This window comes from Schistocerca nitens, chromosome 4 (genome assembly GCF_023898315.1).
Source record: "Schistocerca nitens isolate TAMUIC-IGC-003100 chromosome 4, iqSchNite1.1, whole genome shotgun sequence".
In the NCBI taxonomy this organism is placed as follows: domain Eukaryota; kingdom Metazoa; phylum Arthropoda; class Insecta; order Orthoptera; family Acrididae; genus Schistocerca; species Schistocerca nitens.
In genome coordinates this window covers 752,990,545-753,002,821 of record NC_064617.1, presented here as the reverse complement: position 1 = coordinate 753,002,821, position 12,277 = coordinate 752,990,545, and the positions used below count along the sequence as shown (strand labels likewise).

General features: G+C 38.6%; 1 protein-coding gene across 4 annotated transcripts in view; it reads right to left on the bottom strand.

Moving 5' to 3' along the window:
- The window catches only part of LOC126253029 (uncharacterized), a 344,974-nt gene that overhangs the window by 295,893 nt on the left and 36,804 nt on the right, over positions 1 to 12,277 (bottom strand). For 2 of the 4 annotated variants that reach the window (XM_049954093.1, XM_049954095.1), the window contains exon 3: positions 11,342 to 11,419. The exons of 1 other annotated variant lie outside the window; for it this stretch is intronic. In XM_049954093.1, coding sequence (XP_049810050.1) covers positions 11,342 to 11,419 — 78 coding nt within the window. Of the gene's footprint in view, positions 1 to 8,724; positions 8,874 to 11,341; positions 11,420 to 12,277 lie in introns of those variants that run through there. One more of the 4 variants, XM_049954096.1, reaches the window with a different exon arrangement.

Here is a 12,277-nt window from a genome sequence, read left to right as displayed (position 1 = left end):
AAAAAAACTGTAAGAGATACAGCAAAAAAAAATTGCAGGTGTTGTCAGGATGGTATTAGAACCATTTGAGCCAAATTTCACGAAAATCTCAGGAGGTGGGTGTAAAATTTATTTTTTATTGGGTGATTTGATATGGAATGACCCTAAATGTAGAAACTACAACCATCATCTTCTATATCATAAATCATCCAATTTCACCGTCACTGAGACAATTAGGAAGTGCCGAAAGCTGCAGTTGTTCGCTAGTGTAGTGGCACTGTTGTTACACTTTTTGAGTGGTAAGTGACAGTTGTAATATCGCTAGGGACAAAATTTTTCTCTCTTCTACGACAGAGCTTTATATCTATTGGTGACAAACTTTTAGAATTGTGCAGCTGTTAATGACAGAGTTTTTCCTCCTCCTGTTGAGATATTACACAACTTCGTTAAATAAATTTTGGCAGTGAATAATTTATTATGTGGGTTTTGTTATGCATCACTCCCTCGTCTGTATCTCCATATTTTCTCGATAGTCCTTTAAAGCTTGAGTATGACTGTCGACTGCACATAGAGAGAGATCATTTTGAGACCTAAAGTGCATCACATACTGCTAATTCTTGACAATTTGGACATCATCTTGTTACAGATACTTTGTGTTATAAAAATAGAGTTTTGTTGTAAGGTTACCACGTTAAATTTTACTTACCTTTTACAGAGTTTTTATGTTACTTTATTGAACACAGCATGAAAATGTAAGAGAGAAATTAATCCCAAAAAACATTCTCCTACAAGTTAACTTGCCAGAACAAATCTGAAGCACATTTTCTACATCTTCATCTACACTATTCAATCCACCGTATGTTGTGTGACTGAGAGAACCTTGTACCACTATTAATTATTTCCTTTCCAGTTTCACCTGCAAATAGAGCAAGAGAAAAATAGTCTATATACCTTCATAAAAGCCCGAATTTATCTTATCTATGTATATTGGCAGCAGCAGGACCATTCTGCATTCTGCACTCAGCTTCAAATACCACTTCTCTAAATTTTCTCAACAATGCTCTGAGAAAAGAATGTCATCTTCCCTCCAGGGATTCACAAACCATCTCTGTAATTCTTGTATGTTGGTCAAATCTACCAGTAATAATCTAGCAGCCCTACTCTGAATTACTTCGATGTCTCCCTTTAATCTGACCTGGTGGGGAACCAAAACACTCAAGTGCTACCACAGAGTGGCTTGCACTAGTGTTCTATAAACAATCTCCTTTACAGATGTACCACACTTTCCTAAAATTCTCCCAATGAACTGAAGTCGACCATTCACCTTACCCGCAACCGTCCTTACATGCTCATACCATTTCACATAGCTTTGCAACGTTACAACTTATCGTGAGAGTGTCAGGCAGCATGCTACTACTGCTGTATTCCAACATTAGGAGATTGTTTTTCCTATTCATCTGCATTAATTTACATTTTCCTACATTTAGAACAAGCTGCTGTTCATCACCGCAGTAATAAATTTTGTTTAAGTCATCTTGTCTCTTCCTACTGTCACTCAAGGATGACATCTTCCCATACACCACAGGATCATCAGTAAATAGCCACAGACTGCTGCTTACCTTGTCTGTCACATCTTTTACAGACATCTCTATATATAAATTGAAGTCACCCCTTCACATCTGTCTGCCTGTACTGGCTAATCTCAGGAACTGCCGCAATTTTGATGCGGTTTTGACTAATATAGTGGAACTTCGATTTTAGGTTTTTCATGATTCTAAACCATAAATTTGAAGCCCCTGTGAAAAAACCATAAGATCAATGGTAAAAATTCCCTGATTTTACGTTTCTTCCTAGTAAAGTCTACCTCAATTCTAAGTTCTTACTCGACGTCTCGCTTGACTTCATCTCATTTTCTTTCTATTGGCATCTGATGTGACTGAACACGTTGTAAGTGGCACAAACTACAGGGACAGTTCATTCCACAGGTGACTGCAGAGTTGAGGGAATATTTTAGTCCCTTGCGGGGAGGGGAGACGTGAGACAGGAAATGCTGATGTAATCCATGTTCGGTGTTGCCAACAAAACTTGAAACGTTTAGCTTCACCACGCAATTATGATACTATTAAAGCTAGATTGCAGCAGCAATGGACAAACACAACAGTTGACACAACGTATTCCAGACTCAGACAATACATGACGAAGGGGACCAGTTGCCATCTTTTCTTGTGGAACTTCTATTTGCATGTATTTCTGATGTACTGTATACAGTAACAACATTAATCATCGACTTTTTAAATTGAAACACTGAATCTCAAAGAATATGCTCGGCCATAATCAAGGAAACGTCGGCCATTTCTGGCTATTGAGCTCTTATTGGCTGGCAACTTGTTAAGTCACCCAACACCCAGCGCAGCCACCAAACCACACAAAAACAATTAAAATGAGCTCGCCTGCTGGATGTGTGGAGAGAGCGAGCAGTCCTTCAACGATGAGAGTGCAGGTAGGGATGAAAGCATTTTGGGAAGTGCTGAAAATATGCTTTTCGCGCAGACGATGTGCTATGGAAGAGATTTCACATGGAAATAGAACAAGGGTTTTGTGATAGCACATTTTAAAGACTTTTGTGTTCAAATCTGACACAATGCAGTTGCATGCACTACTCATGTATATATTTTGCACCACATACTGTAGATCGTAAAAATTGGCAGCAGTGACAGCATGAAGTGAAACTGTAGCACCTGAGCTTTCTTTCAAATTTACATTTTACACAGTGTCACTGAGTCGACTTCTAATAAGCTTGTAACAATTAGGGAAGTAAACTCATTTTTTCACTTCTCTGTTTCTCTCATTGAGGCTAAAATGATACTTGGACCGTGGCAAGCATCTAAAGTGTGGCTCATAAGAGAAGCATTAAACAATAACATCAATGGTGACAAATTTTGTCACTGAGCAGATGTCGGCATTTATGCTTACGGTTTAACCACGTAGCTGCTGTGATATTTTTGTTTTAATTCACTATGTTCATCAATTTTTGCTTTTTTTTTTTTTTTTTTGGGTGAGCACAAAGAAAAGATCTCTCAAAAACGTGTCTTTTGATGTATAATTTATGGTCGTAGCATGTAGGAAAATATCTCGATTACCTTGTACCAAGATAACAATTTCAATTTTTTGAAGAGTTTTTAATTGCTGTTACACACTTGATGAAATTCATTACCACAATTATTGTATAAACATTGTATTGTGCATTTAATTTCCTTCACTTGTACAAATGATATACAACGTACTAGAGAGTATTGCAATTTTTAATCATATAAGCCAATTACGTGTATTATTGCTCATATTTTGGGGGATTATAACATTTTCCCAAATTTTGCATTTTCCACAAATTTGCTTTTTTTTAAGAATGGAAAACACAAAAACTTGAAACAGGAGTTTCATTGTAGATCCTCAAATTTTTAGGAATGTTTTTTTATGTAATTTATAAATATTTCATATAAATTGTTTGAATTACAATGAACTGATGTTAAATTGTAAATACAAAGCCACTGCCATCTAGTAGACAGACTTCCTAACTCAAGAGAGCAGCCGTGCCATGAGGGAGTAGAAAAAGTGAGCAAATTCACATTTGGTGTGGTGGTCTATGAGTAAAGCATCTGGCTAGGAACTAGAAAGTTGCAGGATCAAATCCTGTCTGGGTCACTTTTTTTCCCACTCTGCCTTAACAAGGAGCAATTAAATTTATACACCTCATTTACAGCAATGTTTCATCCATTTTTACGAATGTATTACTTCAAATTCAGAACACATCATCTGTCTGCTGCTCTCTCATTGGCTCATATAAACAACCGATACACGTTCTTTTGCTCCCATCATACCCCACGGCAAGTGCTGACAACATTCCTGCATGAAACACATCAGTACACCACTGGACCTGTTCCAGACTTTTACCTGCAGAGTCTTAGAGCCAGTCATATATCTGGGAATCCATTTCATATGCTGGCACCTTTGTTAGTCTGGAGTGGGACGTAATTTCAAATGCTTTCCAGAAATCTAGGAATATCAAATCTGCCTTTCTAAATTTTCCTGGTGGTTGTTTGATATGGAGTGAAAAAAGTAAACATTTCAGGGTACAAGATCACAAGCTCTTATGTGAAATCATCAGAGTGTTACAGAAACACTTGATGCAGTCTTCTTGAACAGTTTTCCCAATTCGACCACAAAGTGCCCCAGTAAATGACAACAAGGACCAACTGCAATGGACATACCTACAGAAACAGTTCATAGTAGGCACCTTCTTTGTGCCGCAAGATGCATAACATTATCATTTTGAACTCACACTGACCATGGCTTTAAACTTTTTTTAGGCCTCAATCCACAGTGTTGTTTGATGCAGTTAACATAAAGGCACACTACCTCACAATCAGTCAGAGTACTGAATATTAAATAAGTACGCTCAATGAAGAAGCTGATAAGATTCAAGCAAAAATGTATACATGGTCACACGCTGATTTTTGTTGCTTGGTATTGGAGTGCACAGTACCCTAACACCAGGTTCGGAAGTACGATGGTACAAACAAAACACAGTTTAGAAAAGAAAGGAAGTCTATGTTTCTCCACATCATTTCTACAGATTCAAGTGGCCTGATGGATGCATATATTACAGTCCTGTGTTCGATTTGACATGGATCACAATTTTTAACATGCATCAAAAGATGCCCTTCACCTCCGGTAAAACAAAGAGAAGAACACCAGAATCGACCATTGTACTGAATGCCATTTTAACATGGCGACTCCTGCTACCAACGGGATGAAACCTATTTAGAGTAGGCCACAACAGAGACTATAACAAAGCAACCTGGAGCTGGAACCCCTTGTTAATAGCTCAGCCTTGCCAAATAACTGATTTTTTCCCATTTTTATTTCAACTGGATATGATTACATATACTGTAGGTATACCACATTTGCTCAATACATACAATATTCTCACTTGGTATTATTATTAGGCTTTTTCTTTCAATGTGCTGAGATTCTATGTGTGTAATTAGTTCTGCTGTAGACTGTACTAATTAAAAGTTATTATCAACTGAAAACTTTACTATTATTTGAGATAGGAAATTTAGAATGAGCTGATCAGCAGAATCTGAAGCAGTGACACTACTCACTGGAAAGCACTCATTCCATTCTCTGTGAGAAGATTTGCTGGAAAATAATTCACTTAAAAAAAAATATATATATATATACTTAAAGTTTGGAACCAGGCACACTATTGTCTTTTGTGCCATAATATCTGTGTACTTCTCAAGTTCATCCATGTATTTTCATAGCCATTATTTTTCTGGACTGAAAGGCATCCTTTATTAATCTGTTAAGTCATTAATTAAAAAATTAATAAAATTAACATATGGCATTATCCATTTAAATATGGCTACCATACTTGTAGTTGGGGTGTTCCTAACACAGATTAATAAAACGGTTGCATGAACTTTTATAATATAATAACATGCAACTTATTTTATAAACCAACTTTTGGTCTAAGTATATAGCCCATCCAAAGTAGTTAAACTTAACCTCATCATTTTCAAATGATTATAGGATTCCACAAGCAGCAAAAATCTTTACGCCACCCTTCACAAGACCAATTCCACCCAAAATAGCCAGTCAGTGGCAAGTTCTCACATGATTAACATCTCTGCATTCATATAATCAAAAGTAAGTCCACCTAACATCTTCATTAACACCTTCCTTTTGTTTTTCTAGTCATCTTTGCAGTGACATGCACTACCTTTAACTTTTCGGAAACATTCAATAGGCAACATATGGGTTGTGTAATTGTGTCAATATTATGAAAGACAGTGTATGTGTGTCACATTGCTGGTTCCTGGATGTATCAAACTGTGTGCACCAGGAATACTGTGGTTATGTTAATCTGGCACTCTTTGTCTGATGAAATGCTCTGTGATTACATCGACACTGTCACACTGTTGTTTCAGATTGTGAGGTCGTTTACTGGTAACAAACATTTATCGAAGATCTGAGAGCGGTCATCATTTTGACTTCAAGGAAAATAAATGCATAAGAGTCAAAATCAATTATAATATTTATTTTAATGATATGAATATAATAGAGGGAAACATTCCACGTGGGAAAAATATATGTAAAAACAAAGATGATGTTACTTACCAAACGAAAGTGCTGGCAGGTCGATAGACACACAAACAAACACAAACATACACACAAAATTCTAGCTTTCGCAACCAACGGTTGCTTCGTCAGGAAAGAGGGAAGGAGAGGGGAAGATGAAAGGTTTTAAGGGAGAGGGTAAGGAGTCATTCCAATCCCGGGAGCGGAAAGACTTACCTTAGGGGGGAAAAAAGGACAGGTATACACTCGCGCACACACACACATATCCATCCGCACATACACAGACACAAGCAGACATTTGTAAAGGCAAAGAGTTTGGGCAGAGATGTCAGTCGAGGCGGAAGTACAGAGGCAAAGATGTTGTTGAAAGACAGGTGAGGTATGAGAGGCGGCAAATTGAAATTAGCGGAGATTGAGGCCTGGCGGATAACGAGAAGAGATGATATACTGAAGGGCAAGTTCCCATCTCCGGAGTTCTGACAGGTTGTGTTAGTGGGAAGTATCCAGATAACCCGGACGGTGTAACACTGTGCCAAGATGTGCTGGCCGTGCACCAAGGCATGTTTAGCTACAGGGTGATCCTCATTACCAACAAACACTGTCTGCCTGTGTCCATTCATGCGAATGGACAGTTTGTTGCTGGTCATTCCCACATAGAAAGCTTCACAGTGTAGGCAGGTCAGTTGGTAAATCACGTGGGTGCTTTCACACGTGACTCTGCCTTTGATCGTGTACACCTTCCGGGCTACAGGACTGGAGTAGGTGGTGGTGGGAGGGTGCATGGGACAGGTTTTACACCGGGGGCGGTTACAAGGGTAGGAGCCAGAGGGTAGAGATGGTGGTTTGGGGATTTCATAGGGATGAACTAAGAGGTTACGAAGGTTAGGTGGACGGCGGAAAGACACTCTTGGTGGAGTGGGGAGGATTTCATGAAGGATGGATCTCATTTCAGGGCAGGATTTGAGGAAGTCGTATCCCTGCTGGAGAGCCACATTCAGAGTCTGATCCAGTCCCGGAAAGTATCCTGTCACAAGTGGGGCACTTTTGGGGTTCTTCTGTGGGAGGTTCTGGGTTTGAGGAGATGAGGAAGTGGCTCTTGTTTGCCTTTACAAATGTCTGCTTGTGTCTGTGTATGTGCGGATGGATATGTGAGTGTGTGCGAGTGTATACCTGTCCTTTTTTCCCCCTAAGGTAAGTCTTTCCGCTCCCGGGATTGGAATGACTCCTTACCCTCTCCCTAAAAACCCACATCCTTTCATCTTCCCCTCTCCTTCCCTCTTTCCTGACGAAGCAACCGTTGGCTGCGAAAGCTTGAATTTTGTGTGTATGTTTGTGTGTCTATCGACCTGCCAGCACTTTCGTTTGGTAAGTCACATCATCCTTGTTTTTAGATATATAATATTTATATTGGCGTAGATTACATGACAACTTTCCATATAACTGGTTTTCAGCAATAGTGTGATCTTCTGTCAATGGGAGAAAATGCAGAATAAGAAGTTGCAGATAAGCAATGTTCCCTGATGGTTGTCACAGCAATCAGAAACTGTGTTACAAACAAAATTTAGTTTCTGCGTTATTATAAAAAAATAGAAAATAAAAGTCATTATCCATTTGTGAACAGATGGCCTCAAGAAATTCTTTTGTGCTACACAGTTCTGTTTCTTTTCTTACTAATAAGATTTTTTTCAAGATTACTAAATAATAAATGATCCCAATAACACCTTCTTAGTATTTGATTTCAATTCAGTACATTAAAGTCACATATGCATTTTTCTTTTTAGTAGCATACACATCGTGAGCAATATATGGAACTGCAACACAAAAATGATAAGGCCAGGACATGAACAACTGATTTTTGCTTTTGTTGATCTATGTTGTTAACTGATCACAGTTAATAAGTAAGCTTGTCATTTTAGCAACAAAATTGTTTTCTGAGTTGTTGCTTCAAATAACCATTTGTGTATTTGTGTTTGTATTACTTCTGAACATTGTATCATGTAATTAACATTAATTATTTTGATAAAAAGGTTGGTTTTAGATCATTTAGCTGCAGCAGTAAATGTTCACTATTCACTGTCAACATTTTTAGTTGTTGGTATTAATGTATGGGAACTATAAACAGTATGCAGCAATGACAAGACAGCTGCCTTATATTCATCTTACATTTAAATTAATATTTTAATTGTTATGCCCACCACAGTGTTGAAACTAGTGGAGGTGACCATAAGAATGAAATCTTCATCTCGCAAGAAAATCGTCAGTGTTATGCTCACCAAACTGTTGTCGTTTTCCTAGCACCTGGCAGGGCCAGTGGACGGACACTGTCACACAGCCAGTCTGAAAATGGTTGGCCTCAGTGACCTCTAGTACTTCATAATAAAGAGTGTAAAGCAGGATCATGCTAGTCCAGCCCACCAGCACAGAAATGCTGTTAGTACTCAACCAAATGGTTAGTGGTTTTTGTTTTACATAAATATTTGACAATTGGAAACAACAGGAAAAATTATATGGATCTTAGTGCAGTTACGAGGACTACATTAATGCACAACATTGTTCGCACACAGACATAAAATCATGTTAATACCGAGAAATAAATATGCTTACAGTTTTTGTCATATCCTTCTCTGGAGACGTGATTATCGGTTTCTTAGTGACTCACTGAACATCCCTCAGTAAAGTCTAATATATTCGAACTGTGGTATTTCAACTCTTGTTTATATTATCTCCAACCACTAACTACTTTGACATTAATGTAGAAAACCATGTGTCAGTTGTGAAGAGCTTAAACTGCTGTGGGGAAAAATGAAATTGCAGATCAGTTACTAAATCCATTTACAACTCCACATCATGTCATACAAAAATGTGCACATCACGAGGAATGTTTTTTCTGGCTGTTATTCTTGTGAATTACAATTTTCCTTCCTCGTTTTATGGTAGAAGAAAATCATTGAAATTAGTCTTTCATTAGCTCCTAACTCTGGTCTGTTGGTATGTATTTAACGTTTTTGTTTCCTGTAAGGTGCAATACGAACATATGAGACATATAGTATGTTGATAGACATATAGGTGGTAAACATACAGTACGTTGACGGCAGTGTCTCTCCTTGCCTGTTATGCTGTGTAACAGATAGTCAAGCTTTTCAGTTCAGCATAACAAAAGGCAAGGGATCTTGCAACTTATGTCACTGAATATGTGAGAATATATGTGTGGTGCAGACAGGAGCAGGAAAATACAACGAGGGTGAAGAGAAGTGATGAGCTTAGTTTGAAGATCCAGAAATAAACATATCAGTCTTAGCACGTGGAGATGACAGTTGCTTTCTAGTGTGTGTGTGTGTGTGTGTGTGTGTGTGTGTGTGTCCACATATCTCTTTTGTGTATCTGAAAGCGGACTCTGTCTGACAGTTTGTACTATCCAACAGTCTTCATCATTCATTGTGCCTGACTGCCACTCAGTGCCTCCTCCATGTGGTGAGCAGGAATCTGTCATATTTCATATAGTTGTTAAGAAATTTAATTTAGTATTACATACATGTCAATCACATACAAATATAAAATTAAACCTTATTATGAATCATATAACACTGCTCCATGATTACATAAACATTGTGACGGATTTATCAAATTTAGAGGAACTTTATTATGAATTACAGAACATAGACTTCATTATTAATCATGTACAAACAAAAACAGAAATACATAACTCAAACAAACAAATCAGACTATATCCCAAATTTTTCTACTTTAAAAAATAATTAAGAGAACAACATGACAATTACAAAAAATTTCTTCTTCTTACTTTCATATAATTTGTTATTATCTCATAGGAATTTCCATTACTTCCAAGTAAGTTAAAAGATTTCAGTGCTAGTCCTATTTCACACATTTCTGTACTACAGAAAAATTCATCAGATCACAATGTAGGTCGCATTTTCTTCTTGTATTATGGTTGCGGTACATTTGATTGTGAGAAAGTTATGACTAAAGAGAGAGAATGTTTGGTAGTGGTCAATACTCCCACTTTCTTAAAAAAGGCTAAGACAGGAGGTTTTTGGAGACACTAAGCATATAACTCTTAATAATCTCATTTTGAGTGTAGATCTTTTAATGCCAGGGAACCGCCTTAGAAAACATTCACAAACCCACAAATGAACGAAAATATTTCATTCATATTAGGAATTATTCTGATAGCAAGTGTTGTGGACCACATGCTTTCAATTTCCAAAATTAGGAGCATGTGCGACTCCCAATTTTGCTACAATCAACATTACACACCACTGGTATCCACCTATACTATACGGTTTGACAATGGCATCCCCTTGGGCGCAATATTCTGGAGGGGAAATACTTTCCCTTTCAGATTTCCAGGTGCTGTGTACTTTAGAGGGGGGCATCAGAAATAGAGGGAAGTGGGAGGGGGGGGGGGTGACATTGTAGAAGGAGACCAAGGTTTGACAACAGCACACAGTGCCAAATGGATGAAGATTGCAGTAGTTATTCAAAGATGAAAAGATCTGCACAGAAAAGACAAGCAAAAAGAGCTGCACCAAATAAGTCTTGGCCTTCAAAGTAACCATTGTTAGCTACAACACACTTCTCACATCAGTTGTAAAGCTGTTGGAAACTGTCAACAATTTTTTCTTGTGCAATCGCTCAAAGAACTGTGGTCACACATTGTTGCATATCTGCAGCGTTACAGGAGATGAGACATGGTGCTACCAATTACATCCTGAGACCAAGTGATGGTCAGTGGCATGATGTTTGTTGTCTTCCCTGCCTCCCAAAGAGTCTTCTGTTGAAATCCAAAATTAAAGGTGTTGATCGCTTTTTTCGAAAGCAAAGTCCTGATCCATCATGAATTTCTATCCAAGGGAGGCGAGGAAGATGTCTGTCGCCTGGTCTCCAGATAGTACTAGTAGGACCTTGTCTCACCTCCTGTAATGATGCAGACATCCAACAATGCATGACTACGTTACTTCAAACGATTCCACAAGAAGTGCTTACTGACAGTTTGCTATAGCTTTACAATTAATGTCAGAAATGCGTTGTAGCTAATGGTGATTACTTTGTTTGTAACTCTCGTTTTCTTTATTTTCTGAGACCATTCACCAAACTTTTCGGATGCACTTTGTATAATAACATAACACATTGTAATGCATCATGGTGATAGGTTTTCATTATCATGTTCTTGTGTTTAAAAAGATGCTTTATGCCACCTTACCTTATGTAAATTGCCTTTTGACAGAGCTGCCCTCATTTTCATTTCCTTGCACTTTTCAGCAAATCCCTCAACCTGCCACTAGAAAAAAAAAACAAGAAAGAAAATTGTTGCGAACAAAACCACAGAAATTTGCCCGAGTTTTCTATCTAAAAGTAAAATTCACTTAAGACAGCTACTTGGTCCAAAACCACTTGTGACCACCAGTCAAAAGCCCAAATAACTACATTTCACAGTGCGGACATGCAGGAAGAGAGTCAATGAGGTTCCAGAAGGTACCAACAGGGATGTGGACCCATGCCAGTTCCATTACCATGGCCAAGTGCACTATGTTTCTCGGTTGAGGATCCAAGATTCGTGGCACAAACAGTATCAAGGTAGTCACTGCATATTCTTGACTGGGTTTTGAATTCAAGCTCAGGGAGAGGAGGAGACAGAGGGAGGGGGGGGGGGTGGGAGGGGGGGAGCAAGCAGTGGAGCAGGAGGACAGTGAACTCACTCTGGTGCTCTTGGTACCAAGCACTTACACTACGAACTGTGTGACGCATTCCATTGTTCTGCTGGTAGACGCTATCTTGCCAAGGAAATCTAAATTGTGTGTATGGGTGGACGTGATCCCCAACAATTGATGCATACTTGTGTTGAACCACTGTGCCTTCCAGAATGATGAGATCACCCGGGGAATGTCACAAAAACATTCGCTACACCATAAACCCCCTCCACCAGCCTGAACCTTTCTGACAATTGTTGCAGCACTATACACGCCAAAAGCCATCTGTCTGATGGAGCATAAACCATGATTATTCTGAAAAGGCCACTTTTTGCCACTCAGTGGACATCCAGCTGCAGCACTGGCATGCCAATTCCAGCCTTTGCCGCTGATGGACAGCAGCCAGCAGGTGTGCATGAACTGGACCACTGCTGCAGAGGCCCATCTCC